This window comes from Nipponia nippon, unplaced genomic scaffold (genome assembly GCF_047370975.1).
Source record: "Nipponia nippon isolate SJK-2023a ecotype South Korea unplaced genomic scaffold, ASM4737097v1 scaffold_9, whole genome shotgun sequence".
Taxonomy (NCBI): Eukaryota; Metazoa; Chordata; class Aves; order Pelecaniformes; family Threskiornithidae; genus Nipponia; species Nipponia nippon.
Window position 1 is genome coordinate 26,800,549 of NW_028262413.1, and position 12,359 is coordinate 26,812,907.

At 37.6% G+C, this 12,359-nt stretch overlaps 1 protein-coding gene across 11 annotated transcripts in view; it reads left to right on the top strand.

The window, feature by feature from the left end:
* Positions 1 to 12,359, top strand: part of NEO1 (neogenin 1) — a 220,275-nt gene that overhangs the window by 59,452 nt on the left and 148,464 nt on the right. For 10 of the 11 annotated variants that reach the window (XM_087744390.1, XM_087744386.1, XM_087744395.1 and 7 more), the window contains exon 2: positions 5,974 to 6,291. In XM_087744390.1, coding sequence (XP_087600516.1) covers positions 5,974 to 6,291 — 318 coding nt within the window. Of the gene's footprint in view, positions 1 to 4,327; positions 4,350 to 5,973; positions 6,292 to 12,359 lie in introns of those variants that run through there. The other variant, XM_087744394.1, reaches the window with a different exon arrangement.

Genomic DNA, 12,359 nt, shown 5'->3' on the forward strand with positions numbered 1-12,359 from the left:
CTTCTGACACATACTGCTGTGCACCAGTTTGAGGTGATTTGTATGTACTAAGTAGACCTGAGATCAGACTGGTTTTGTCTTAAGTTGCTTTCCTGAACGCCATAATTTCTGAAAAGCTTGTGTCAGGCAGCTGTTAAAGCACACATTTAAATAATTTAAGTTTGATATCGGAATGGTTGTGCCTTTCAGAAATTAACTGAATAATGAAGGGAAGCTTCTTCCCACTTGAGCACCTGCTTTGCATTTACTGTTGTAGGCATTTCCTCACCTGAAGCCTTGTTAAAGGTGTACCACTGCACAAAATGTGATGCAGCTGGCAGAACATACAAAAAATGAAAGAAGTCCTTCTGTAGGCATAGTAGCAGTAAAAAGAAGGCGAAAGGAAGCCTTGGATTTCTTTTTTCCACTGAGGTATACCATCCTTTGAAAATGCAGCACTTGGAAAGAGCGAGGGATGAGCTCTTTCTGTCTTACCTAGCAGCTTTCGGATTCGCTGTAGCCAGAAAGTGTTGCATTAAAACTTCCTTCTTTTGACTTTAAAAGCCTTTGCATGGTCTTTAGGGAAGGATGCTATGAGGAGAGGTTCAGGCAGATTCATCTTTACTTTGTGAACTTGGTGTCATACCTAAAATGTGCTTTCTTGGGTCCTTTTTCAGTGAGAAGAGTTGCATGCTTATGGTCCTTTGTCCTGATACTGAAAGCATAAGAGATTAGCTAGGCTTAGCGAAGGACAGGCTAAAAGTACTTCATTGTTAAATATTTTCAAATCAGTTCTGTGTGATGAGTTTTATCTTGGCTGAAACAATTTCAGAACAGTTGGTTAATTTTGAGAATTTGAGGAGAGATGAGGTACAAGGAGGGCTAGAAAAACCCAAATATTTTCAGTGGGAGGAGAGGAGGAGCCAGGGATGCATAAAAGTAGTCAGCTTGGCTTCAGTTCCTGGAAAAATTGAGGGGTGTTTGTTTTTTGTTTTTTTTTTTTTTCCTAACTTCTGGAAGGTAATGTGGGTAGGAGGGTTAATTGATACGGAATTGTCAAGGAAATATTTTTCAAACCATTCTAATTTCCTTAGTAGTTAAAAAAGTTGCGTAGGAAAAAAAAAACAAACAAACTTACCTTGTTCTTTCGTCAACCACTATCATCCCATTACACTCTTGTAAGGAAATAGGGAAACGTGGTCTTAACTGACATAGGATGGCTACGAAAAGGGATGGATAAGTGTTGAGAGAAGTAGTAAAGACTATGATATTGAAGGCTGCTTTGTGTGGGATTTTGCACTTGCGTATTCTGAGTAAATGTCTACTAAATGTCTTTTGCTCACAGCCTGGACAACAGAGTAAGCTATTTTGTTACATTTTCACACGACTTAAAGCTGCAAGAGGGAGGACAAGGTTAGAGTTCAAAATTGGTAAACTTTTTTGGAAGGAGGAAGGATTTGGAGGAGCCAAGTGAAAGTTAATACAGTTAGGCAGGAGCAGTCAGCTAGTCAAACATTAAATGAAAAAGAACAAGCTTCACAGCAGTTTCCGAGAAAAGAATCTAGGGATTATGGTAGTGAAGGGATTACAGATCAATGTAGTCAGTAGTGATATGCTTCTGCGCTAAAACCTAATGCCTCTGTGTTGGGAGGAGTGAAGAAGGGAGTTGTAGAGCCTCCAAAACATGTGAGATGACACTATACCTACACTTAGCACTGATCTTGTCTCTGCTGGGGATCTCCATCATGTTTTGGGCACAGCACTTCAGGAAGAACGTGGGTTGGTTGGAGATAATTAACTCAGAGTTGATTATCAGAGTTAATAATCAGAGCCCTACTCTCTACCTACTACTAGGTTTTCTACCCAGTACTAAACTGGAAATGCTAAGCCTAAAGAAAAGGCTAGAGAAGGATTTAAGTCCTCAAATATGTAGATGACTGTTGGGAAAGATGAACAGCCTGTTCTCCATGCCCACAGTGGCAAAAAGAGATGTGCTTAAATCATACCAATACTGCTTGATAGTCCTAATAGGGAGCATGAAGCACTGGAACTGAACGCCTGTAGGAACTGCTGGGTCCCTACCGCTGGTCTTCAAGAGGAGATCTGGGGGGGAGGGGAAAAAAAAAAAAAAAAAACAATCTGTTGGGAATGAGCAAGGCTTAACTGCTTCTGTTTCTGAGCAGGAAGATAGACTTGTCTTGGTTTTATTTAAGTTTCTTGCACCAATATTAGCACAAATCAAGCCACTGATGTGGACGTACCTATGTACGTACACCCCCCCCCCCCCCCCCCCCAAGATAAGTACGTGGAAAGGGGAAGGACTCCCTGCACAAAATAGACCAATTCAGTCTTTAATAATGTGGTGTCATTTAACTGAATAATCAGTAGGTTGATGGAGTGGGAGAAACGGCTTCTTGACAGAAACAGAAGTTTGTTAAGGTCTTGTATGTACAAAGCCTTTTCATGCTGAATCGAGGCTTAAATGAGGTATGAACTCAGTTGGCTGGAGCGTGGCTGCAGCCCACCAGCACTTCTGCAGAGTGCCCCTAACTCTGAATTGCAACACCTTTCTGAGACTGTGGGCTAGAAAGGTCTCAATTCTAGTTTAACTTCCTTCAAGATGACACATAGTTATTTACCAACCTTTTTATTTTTTTATCCACTACTTTCTGTGCAGGAACGTGGTAGTATCCAGAGTTGAAGGAGGCTGTGCTGTGTCTTCACAGGGCCTTTGGCAAGAGCTTTTTTAGTGTTACCTCTGAAACCTGGCTGAGAATCTTCTTCCCATTCTTTCTGGAAGTCTCTAATCCAGTCTGTGCTGCTGTTCCTTCCTGGCATGCTCTCTTGACATGCTCTGCCCTGTACTCCACAATGTTACTTCCTTGGGCACCTTGTTGCTTCCAGGATAAGAACAATCTTATCCCATCAAGGGATTTGATCTGCTCCAATCTGCACCAAAGCCAGACAAGGCAAACAAGAAACCAGCCCCCCCTTTTCAAGTGTTTTCTAGGTTTTATTTGGAAGCCCAGAGAAAAAGGGCAGAGAAAAACAAAACTTGAGTGTTTGTATTTCTTCTGGTAGGGGTCTGGATCTATATTGGCAAAACTTAGAAACTTGGAAATGAGGGGAAAAAGGTTGATAGCTTGGGTAGAATGCTTTCTCTTGGAAAACCCAGGGACAATAAAGTTTAATCTTTAATTTTAAAAAAAGACCTTTAGGTTTCTGGATCAATGGAGGAGATTATACTGACAAACAGGTTAAAATATTTTCATGCTGCTCCTGACTCTTGTTTCTTTTCCGCCATTTGGTGTATTAGAGCTGAAACTCACTACTCCACACACAGAGAATCAAGTATATCTGCACATAGGTGTGATTATACAAACCAAAGTAACATAAGCAGCAGCTAGAAATTTTGTAATGTGTTCTGTTTTTTTTGTTGTTGTGTGTGTGTGTGTTTTGTCTCTCTTTTTATCCTCAGGTAAGACATAATCTCAAGGATTTGGATACCAACATAACAGGTCTCCAGTCTTGTCTGAGGCTGTTACTGTCACTAGGGAAATTTCAGTCTTTCTATACTTTTTTTTTTTCCTTATTTCATCTTTGAATTCTTGAAGGTAGAAGAATATTTGAATGATATAATCTATAAAAGCATAATTTATCTGTTTGTTTCTTTCACACCACTTCTGCCTTATCTTCAAGTTTCTGTGAATTCTGAGTAGCAAAGACAATAAGCTTTGTGCGGGAAGGCTGGAGTCCCTCTCCGGGGGAAGCTGAACTGTCTCTTTGGAGACGAGAGACTTTCTGTGCAATTCAGTGATAGAGGGAATCATATCAATTTGTTAATTAAGGCTATTTTAGAAGGTAAATCCGATTTAAAAAAAAAACCAAAAAACAAAAAATAAAAACACCAAAAAACCCCCACACCAAACCCACAACACAAACAAACAAGCGATTGAAGAAGCTAAAGTGCTTACAGGACAGACTTTTTTTACATGTAAAGGCCTCCTTCATATTTGTACTTTTTCTAAAAACACAGGCTTAATAATTATTCTGTGACTTAATGAAACAAATCTGGTTATTAAATGCATATTTCTCTTCAAGGTGGTCTTAACATACTTCAGCATTTCATTGTTGATCTTACTGTGAAAGATTAAATACTTCTGAGATGAATATTTTTATGACCCTCTCTGAAAGGTTTAGTGTGTGAGGTAGGAGCTTCATTTTGTGAATGTGTTTTAACCCTTGTCTAACAATGCCTTTCAGCAGTGTTACGGATTGCCTTCACATTCTTAGAAGTGCTTAAAAGGAGAAACACATTTGCAGCGTATCGTGTATTGGCTTACTGCCAGATCAAGTAACCTGGTTCATGGGTAGGTTTGCTACACCGATGTCAGATAAAAATAATGTAGTATCTACCTGTGCAGTATAATGGAGAACAGGCCTTTCTTCATTTCTTTATTATATTGTCTGAACATTCATTTTAAAGACTATATGTAATGGGGAGACAACGCCTACACCCCACCAAGTTCAAGACTTCAGCCCCTTAAGGACTGTATACAGGCTTTAAAGACCAACTGTTTTTTCTCATGTTTGCTCTGGAGCACATGCTAACAATAGCTTAATGAGAGAAACCACTTGAATGGTTTAAAAAAAAAAAAAAAAAAAGTGTTACCAGTGGAATCTCCTTTCTGGTCTCTAAACAGCCTGTGACTTCAGAAAGTTATTGTTAAAACTTTTAGACAAGGGTAGCTTGAGCCTGCCACTTCATGCTGAGAGTACATTAGTAGACACAGTGCTTATAAAATATGCTTTATTCATTAGGATTGTCATTTAGCTGTTGCGTCTGTGGAAAATAGTTATTTTCTAGGCCTTGCAAAAAGACCTTGTAAGTATGGCTGTGTGTTTGTTTTCAGCTGGCATTTTGAGGCGTTTCCTTTTGCAGCTTGCTTTCTTTATATAAAGATAGGAGGAATCGTTGCAGCTCTGGGTTGAAGTGACTCGCTTCAAAAGCCCTGTTAACCTTTTAGTCTGTGCACTTCTGGTTTTGGTTTGCTGGTAGACAGCTAGTAGTATTTCAGTTTATATTGCTGTGATGTTTTGTACACATATCCCTGTCCTAGTCCCCAAGTGGAGGAAAGGTGGAGTTTGTCAGAGTGTAGGTGGGGAGCCTTGATGTTATTTCTAAGGTTGGCTTTAAAAACAAAGACCCTGTTTTCTCTCAACACAACATTAGACTGATTTGGAGAACTGTTCTTCCTTGAAAGAATTTTTTCTTCTTTGTGTTTTCTGTGGATGATTTAAGTTAAGACAAGTCAAAGTGATATTGACACACAATCTTTCTGCTTGACCAAATACATCAGAAATACAGTAATTAAAATTCAGTTCTTAATGGAAAGTATATGTTAATTATAGAAGTATTTTGGGAATACTTAAAATGGAAAAATAATCATGTTTATCCTGAACTAGAACAGAAATAAAATGTTTTATGGCACTTGCGTGATGAGTTTAGCTCAGAATTGGTGACTCTTGAGGGCTGAATTAATCTTAATGTTTCTTAATCTTTGTTATACAAAACAAATTACCGTACTGCTGTGGTATGGCAGCCATACCACAAAAGGCCAAAAAGAGACCCTTAAGAGTACGTATTGTTTGTTATAAATGTGGTACTCGAGCACATATATTAGTTTGCATAAGTTTTGACGAGGCAGACTTCTGTCTGCAATGGATTGCTCAGGTCTATTAACCACATTGATTCCCACATAAGTAGACAAGTATGTTACAGGAATGAAAACTTCTTTGAATTTAAGAGTCCATTGGTGTAAATAGTCAAAGCAGAAAATACTGTCATATAGACCAAACTATTTCTTATCTGTTCAAGGGGACAATATTGGAAGTAGTGCACGTTACAATATTTTTGAAATGAGGATGCATTTGATGTTTAAAAAATGTAGCAGGCTAACCCAAAACTTGTGTGATGTGATTTGTGTTTTACAGGATCCCTTGTGAGAACCTTCACTCCTTTTTACTTTCTGGTGGAGCCAATGGACATTCTGTCAGTTCGTGGAGCTTCTGTTATAATGAACTGTTCAGCTTATTGTGAAACTTCTCCAAAAATTGAATGGAAAAAAGATGGGACTCTTCTAAATTTGGTGTCAGATGACCGTCGCCAGTTGCTACCAGATGGATCTTTATTAATAAACAGTGTGGTGCATTCCAAGCATAATAAACCTGATGAAGGATACTATCAATGTGTGGCAACTGTGGAAAGCCTGGGGACCATTGTCAGCAGAACAGCAAAGCTCACGGTAGCAGGTAAGTCTCCTTTTTTGTTGTTAAGTGTAACTAACAGCATGATAATGTACATGTATACTCTGTCCTTGCAAAAAGAGGAAGGCGCTTTCCAAGAAAGGAAAAGATAGTTTCATACTTATCAGTGAAACTGCGACTACATATCTCTTTTTACTAACTGAAAGCTGTCATATATTTTTATTTGTCTAAGCGGCTTAATGTGTGGGTATTTTTCAGGAAATGCTGAAGATCAGGAAAACTGAAATGAATGGATTAAAAAAAAGTGTCAGTTGCATGTAATCACAGTGAAGATTTACCACAGCTTAGAAGGAAACAAGAGTAGGGTTCTACTTTCTTTATGTATAAATACCCTTAAAAATAAGTTTCTGTGACTGCTTTTATGTTGAGATTTATCTGCCCTCTGTCATGAAACATTTGGGAAGCTCCTAAAGCTAACAATGTGTACAATCCCTAAAGAACTGGAAGAGTGGTGGAGAAAGCAGGAGTGCTGGGGTTTTGTATTTCTCTGTTTCTTGAGTATCAGGTGGGAACAAGGAAGATTGAAAAGTAACAAACAACAAAAAGCTTAAAACTTTCTTGACAGACATTAAGAAGCCCAAGTCACAACCTCACCTTTGGTGTTTTGAGTAACCTTTAGACATGACTTGGTAATAGCTTTTATTTAAGTGGTAGAAAGCAGTAAGCAGGTGAAGTTTGCAGGTGAAAATAAAGACTGTGACTGGGAAAAGTGATCTGTTTTCAGAATGTCATTTGCTTATATCTCAGGCATCAGGAGTGTCAGACTGTGTTTTGTAAACTGTATAGCTGGAAGAGACTTAAAATTACTTTGTAAGAGTGAGACTTCAAAAACCAACAAAAAAAAGGTAAACTAAGGTAATGTAACTAGGAAAGAAGCCTGTGAAGCAATTTTCTTTTGTTTCTCTAATGATGTTTGCCAGCCTTTTTCAAACAGCTTTTTTCTTTGCTTAAGAAATGTCTCGAGGTAATGAATTCTTTCTGACTAGTGCTACAGCATGTTCCAGAGCTGCTGCTTACTGTCATTTATATTCCGATGTTGTTTCGATTAAGTTAGCTTGTAGTATTGTTGTGAAACATGAGAAATGTCAGAAATAAAAAAAATTGGGGTTTTATACCTTAAAGGAGTTACTTTCAGAGTCTCTGAATGAGAAGTACATTTCTAAGTTTGGCAATGAGGACAACAAAAGCAGTTTTCTCACACTTATCTCGGGCAATTATCACCTTCTTACATTGCTGCTGTCGTGATTAATTCTGCTGCTTTCCACATGAGATCATTCAACATCTTGCTTCTGTTATCATTCTGGTCTGTATGATCATTAGGTAAGGTTAATGGGGTTAAAAATGAAGGTAATCCAAAATGTCTTCAAAATTTCCAGTTCGATTTTCCTGTATCAATGTAGAAGATACTATTTTAATTGATAGACTCTTAAAGAACCTTTTCATATTTAAAAAAACAAACAAACAACAAAAAAAACCCCAACAAACAAACCAACACATTTCTGGTGAGTTTTGTTTTCAAAAAAATCTTTGCTAGAAAACTGAACAAGTATAGTCTAACCCCAGCCAATGCGAATGTTTACCACACACAGAGTTGCATCTTTGTCTCATGTTGGCTTAACAGCTGTATTAGAAGATTATTGTTAGATTACTGTTCAATTCCATGCAATAAAAATTGTAATTTTTTTTTTTGTTCAGAACTAGAGGAAATGCTCTTGACACATGTTCTGCATTGCCTTATGCCATCCTGTTAAGTTAGAAACCTGCACAAGAGCATCCTCTGGCTGCAGTGTGTGTAAGTTGTTCTGCTGCTCCAAAAGCTGTGTGAAAACTTATTTTACCAACTCAGTTAAGTGCCAAGAGCTGTGGAAGACTACAGCGTTTAATCCTTTAGTTGCAGGGAAGGGTAGCTTTGGTTGCTGAAGGCTTTGGACTAAGAGGTGAAATATTTAAATTCTGGTTTAACTATATTGCTTTTCTTGACCTCATTTGAATCCCTCAGTTTTGTCAGTGGTTTTTAATATTTCTTCCCCCTCCTCTTTCTTTTAAGCTTTCAGGCTGCAGTAAGTGTGGGGATAGTTAGCATAGTAAGGTCTATCCTTGACCTCAAGATAACAGGGGGAGGCAGCTAACTCCCTTCTTAATTGAGCAGTGGTATGTTGAATTCATATGGTGTGTGTGAATGTTGTACTGTGATGCACCTGATTTCTTTAAAAGAGAATATTATGAAGTGTAGCTTGCATGTTTTAACTGTTTCTTATTCATTAAATAACTTCATTGCCTGAAAACGACAAAATCTGGTGAGTAATATAGGCCAGGACAAAGAAAATCCAGTAAAAACATGCCATGTTGCATCATATATATGAATTAATACAGGTTTTGAGTTTTTAGTCTTATAACTGCACTGTTTTCCCTAACAGCTGATAGACAATGCAGGGCAATCTACCTGTAGTGAGTCCTGCATAAAGGTCTAACAGGCTGATAAATTTTGATAAATTTCTCAAATTATTTAAAGGCCTTATTATGTATTATAGTTTGACAGATCTAAAATTTTTGAACGTCAGAAACTGAAGCTCTTTTATTGCCATAGGATGACAGATACTGATAATGCAAGGTGTTGCAAGGTGACAGAGGGGCTTAGTCAACCATTTTATGAAAAAATCTAACCAAAGCACACATTCTCAATACCTGAGTGTAGACTGTTCAGACAGTGACTGAATGCTTTTTGTTAGAGACATGCTTTCTTGGTTTCTTGCCTCAATTTGTGTTTTTGACACAGTGCTATAAAGGTGTCATGGCAGGGGAAAATTGATGATGGCGTGGATTGGCAAGTTTGTACTGCGTTTGACAATGTGCTTTTAAAGAACCTTTTCCATACGTGATAATAGATGAGAGGCCTTTACTCTTCAGGTTTTTTGAGGTGTGAGAATCAAAGTTTCTGTGGCAACTGAGACTCCTATAGAAAATGATCTTTTCCTTCTTTAATCTAGTTTCTCGTATGATTTAAAAAACAGGTCAGAATTTATGATGAAGTATTACATTACGAAGAACAAATCAGCACAATTAGCTGGTAACTTGAAATTGTATGCTACTGCACCTTGAGAATAGGTAGTTTGCTGTTCTATCGGGCTTCTAGTAGTAAAACTTTGATCTTTAGAAACTGCAAACAGCAAGAAATTTTTTAGTTTTCTTTAATGGTCAGTAGTTTCAGGATACATGTATCTCTCTTTCCTGCTAAGTGTGTGCTTCCACATTTTGGTTCCTTCTAGCAAGTGAAGGTTGAGATTGTTGTTGCCAGTGTTTCTTCTTCATTGCTTCTTCTCGCTGTGCAAACTTAAGCATGTTATCATGCTCTAAACTGGATTTGTGAAGTAATTAATTCATTTTTAAAAGTGGTTTTGCTTGCTTGCTTTGAAACCGGCATATGACCATGCAAACATCAGAGTAGTGGAGGGAGATGGTATGGTGGTTATAACAGTCTGTATAATGTATAGGGTTTTGCCATTATTATGATGGATTTGAACTGGGGAAAGTCAAAGGAACTGCCTAATTTATGTAAAGCCACAACACTTTTTAATCAGTGCCTTACTACAGTATTTTTCTTTAATTGGCTTTTGAAGTGCAAATCTGTCTTTGATACTTAAGTGCTAGTGAGATCTTAAGAAGGGTGAAGGGTTGGAATAACTATTACAAATCATGGATTAAAAGCAAGATTTACAAAATTTTGAGGAACTGCTGTCTGTAATTCATCTTGGAAAAATAAATTTTTATGTATTTTAGTGAAAAAGTATAATGGTACTAGCTTAAAAATATTCCGAAGATGATCTTCTTTCCAGTCACTATTTACTACTACTTAGTTAAAGCTTTCATAAAGCTTTTATTGAGAGAACAGATATATGAAGATCTGAAAGGTCTGAAGCGTGACAGTGGCACTGAGTTTCCTCATACGCATTTATCAGTTCTATATATCCATTTAAAGACTGTTTACTAAATTATTCATTTCACCTCTTGTTGTCTTTTTTTCCCCAAGCAAATCCATCTATTTTTCTCCTTCTTCTTCTTCCACTTATCTTTGCATTAGATAATACTTGGCTTTGAGCTTTATATGTAGTTTCCTTGGTTATGATGAGGTAGGTGTATCGCTGCCTTGATACTAACTTCAGGTATGTCTGAGTTTCATTAATTCAAAAAGCCCTTGGTAATAACTTATGACCTTTTTTCCTCCCACCTCGATGATGATGATGATGATGATTATTATTATTATTATTATTATTTCTCATTTAAATATTCATAGAAATTTTATTTTCAAACCTTCATTTTGTAATTACTTTTAGAAAAAGTACAGGCAAACCACTTCTGTTGGGAAGTATTCCTGCCATGTAGTAACAAAATCTAAAAGCGTTCAATAATCAGAAAAAGCAGGTTTGCATTTAGTAAAAACATAATATTTATTTCGGAACCATCTGAAAACATTGCAGGCACAGCACTGTCCAGAATGAGCATTGTTTCTTCCTGAAAAGTAATTTTGAAAACTATCATGGTGAAGCTTCAAGTACTGTTTTGTGTTGAAAACACAAACACTGAAATGTTGATAGACATCTTGTTTTTCTATTTACAACTAATAATACTTGTGTGACTTATGTGGGTTGAAGCACATCATGTACATACTTGGAGGAAAGATTTGGAGTTTAACTCCAAGTATTCTCTAGCTCTTCATGCTCCTTGGCACTGTGTTCTCTGTAGTTCTCTGCTTTTCTGACCTGAATAAATATGCCTCCACCTGCACTTCGTTCAGCTAATCATGTAGCTCAGACTCTACTGGACTACTGAAGCCTCTGGCTTCAGATCCTACTGCTGTGGCATGGCAGAAGGATTGTTGCAGCTTCATTAATAAAATGTCTTCACTGTTTTTCTTTTCAGAACTTCATTTAAAACCTTTGTAGTAATATTTTTGTCTGTGGAATCAAGTATCTGAAGGCTAAATGTCAGAATGCGTTGACTATGCAATTACCTGTCCCTTTGTATACGGTATGGTTGTATCCATGTGATATGCAGTATGCAATCACTTTCATTCCTTCTGCTGACCTGTCTTCATCCATGTACAGAATCAAACTTGGGGGCCAGGAAAAGGGATAGGGTTGTGTGGTGAAAGAAATGCTCCGTGATATTGCTCCCCCAGGTCTCATACAGCTTGGAAGATACATAACTCCTTTGTCAGGGCCTTGCAAAAAGTGAAGATGACTCCTTAGTGAGCAGGAGACTTAAGACCAGAGGAGGAAAGCTATGAACTGTATTCTCTAACCTGCTGCATAGCATTGCACAGAAACTCTCAATAATGAGGCTGTCGAGCCCTTGAGTTGTGCTTGGCCAATGTGATTTACTTGATGTCAATACATCAAATGTAGAGAATGAACTTCACTTGAGAAATTGTTCCAAGTTTTAGCTGGCTAGATGGCCTTTTTAAGGTTTATTTGCATGTTGAATATATCTAGCTTTGGCCTTCCAAATTGATGACTGGAAGAGCTGTATGTATAACTGCCACTGAAATTATAGGAGGCCTGGATGAGCAACTACTGTGGTACTTAATGTAATGTGGCTTGGAGGAATTAATTGCGTTATGAGCCAGGAGATATTGATGTCTAATCCTGCTTCTATTGCAGGCTCGTTATACGGTCTCAAGGTCATCTCCATGCTTTCCCTTTTTCTCAATGGGCTAATAAAGAATTTCTCATCAATAAATTTAGAGTATTACTTTTTACAGTGTACCAAGATGCTGTAAATGAGTACGCTGAGAGAAGACCACATAGAAATACGTAATTTTGTATCCATTACAGTTCTTGGATGATATGCAGTAGGCAAAGTTGTGGCTAAGAAATGATTATCCAGAACAAGATTATTCCCTGAGCACAGCTTGTTAGAAGGAGGAGGACCTGGGTGGATGTGTTCTTGCAATTAAAGCTAGATCTCTGCAAGGCACATCATTAAGGAGGTATGTTGTGGTTGTGAGAACTTTAATTTCTGGTATGTTCTAGTATTTAGCTATTTAATATCAAAAT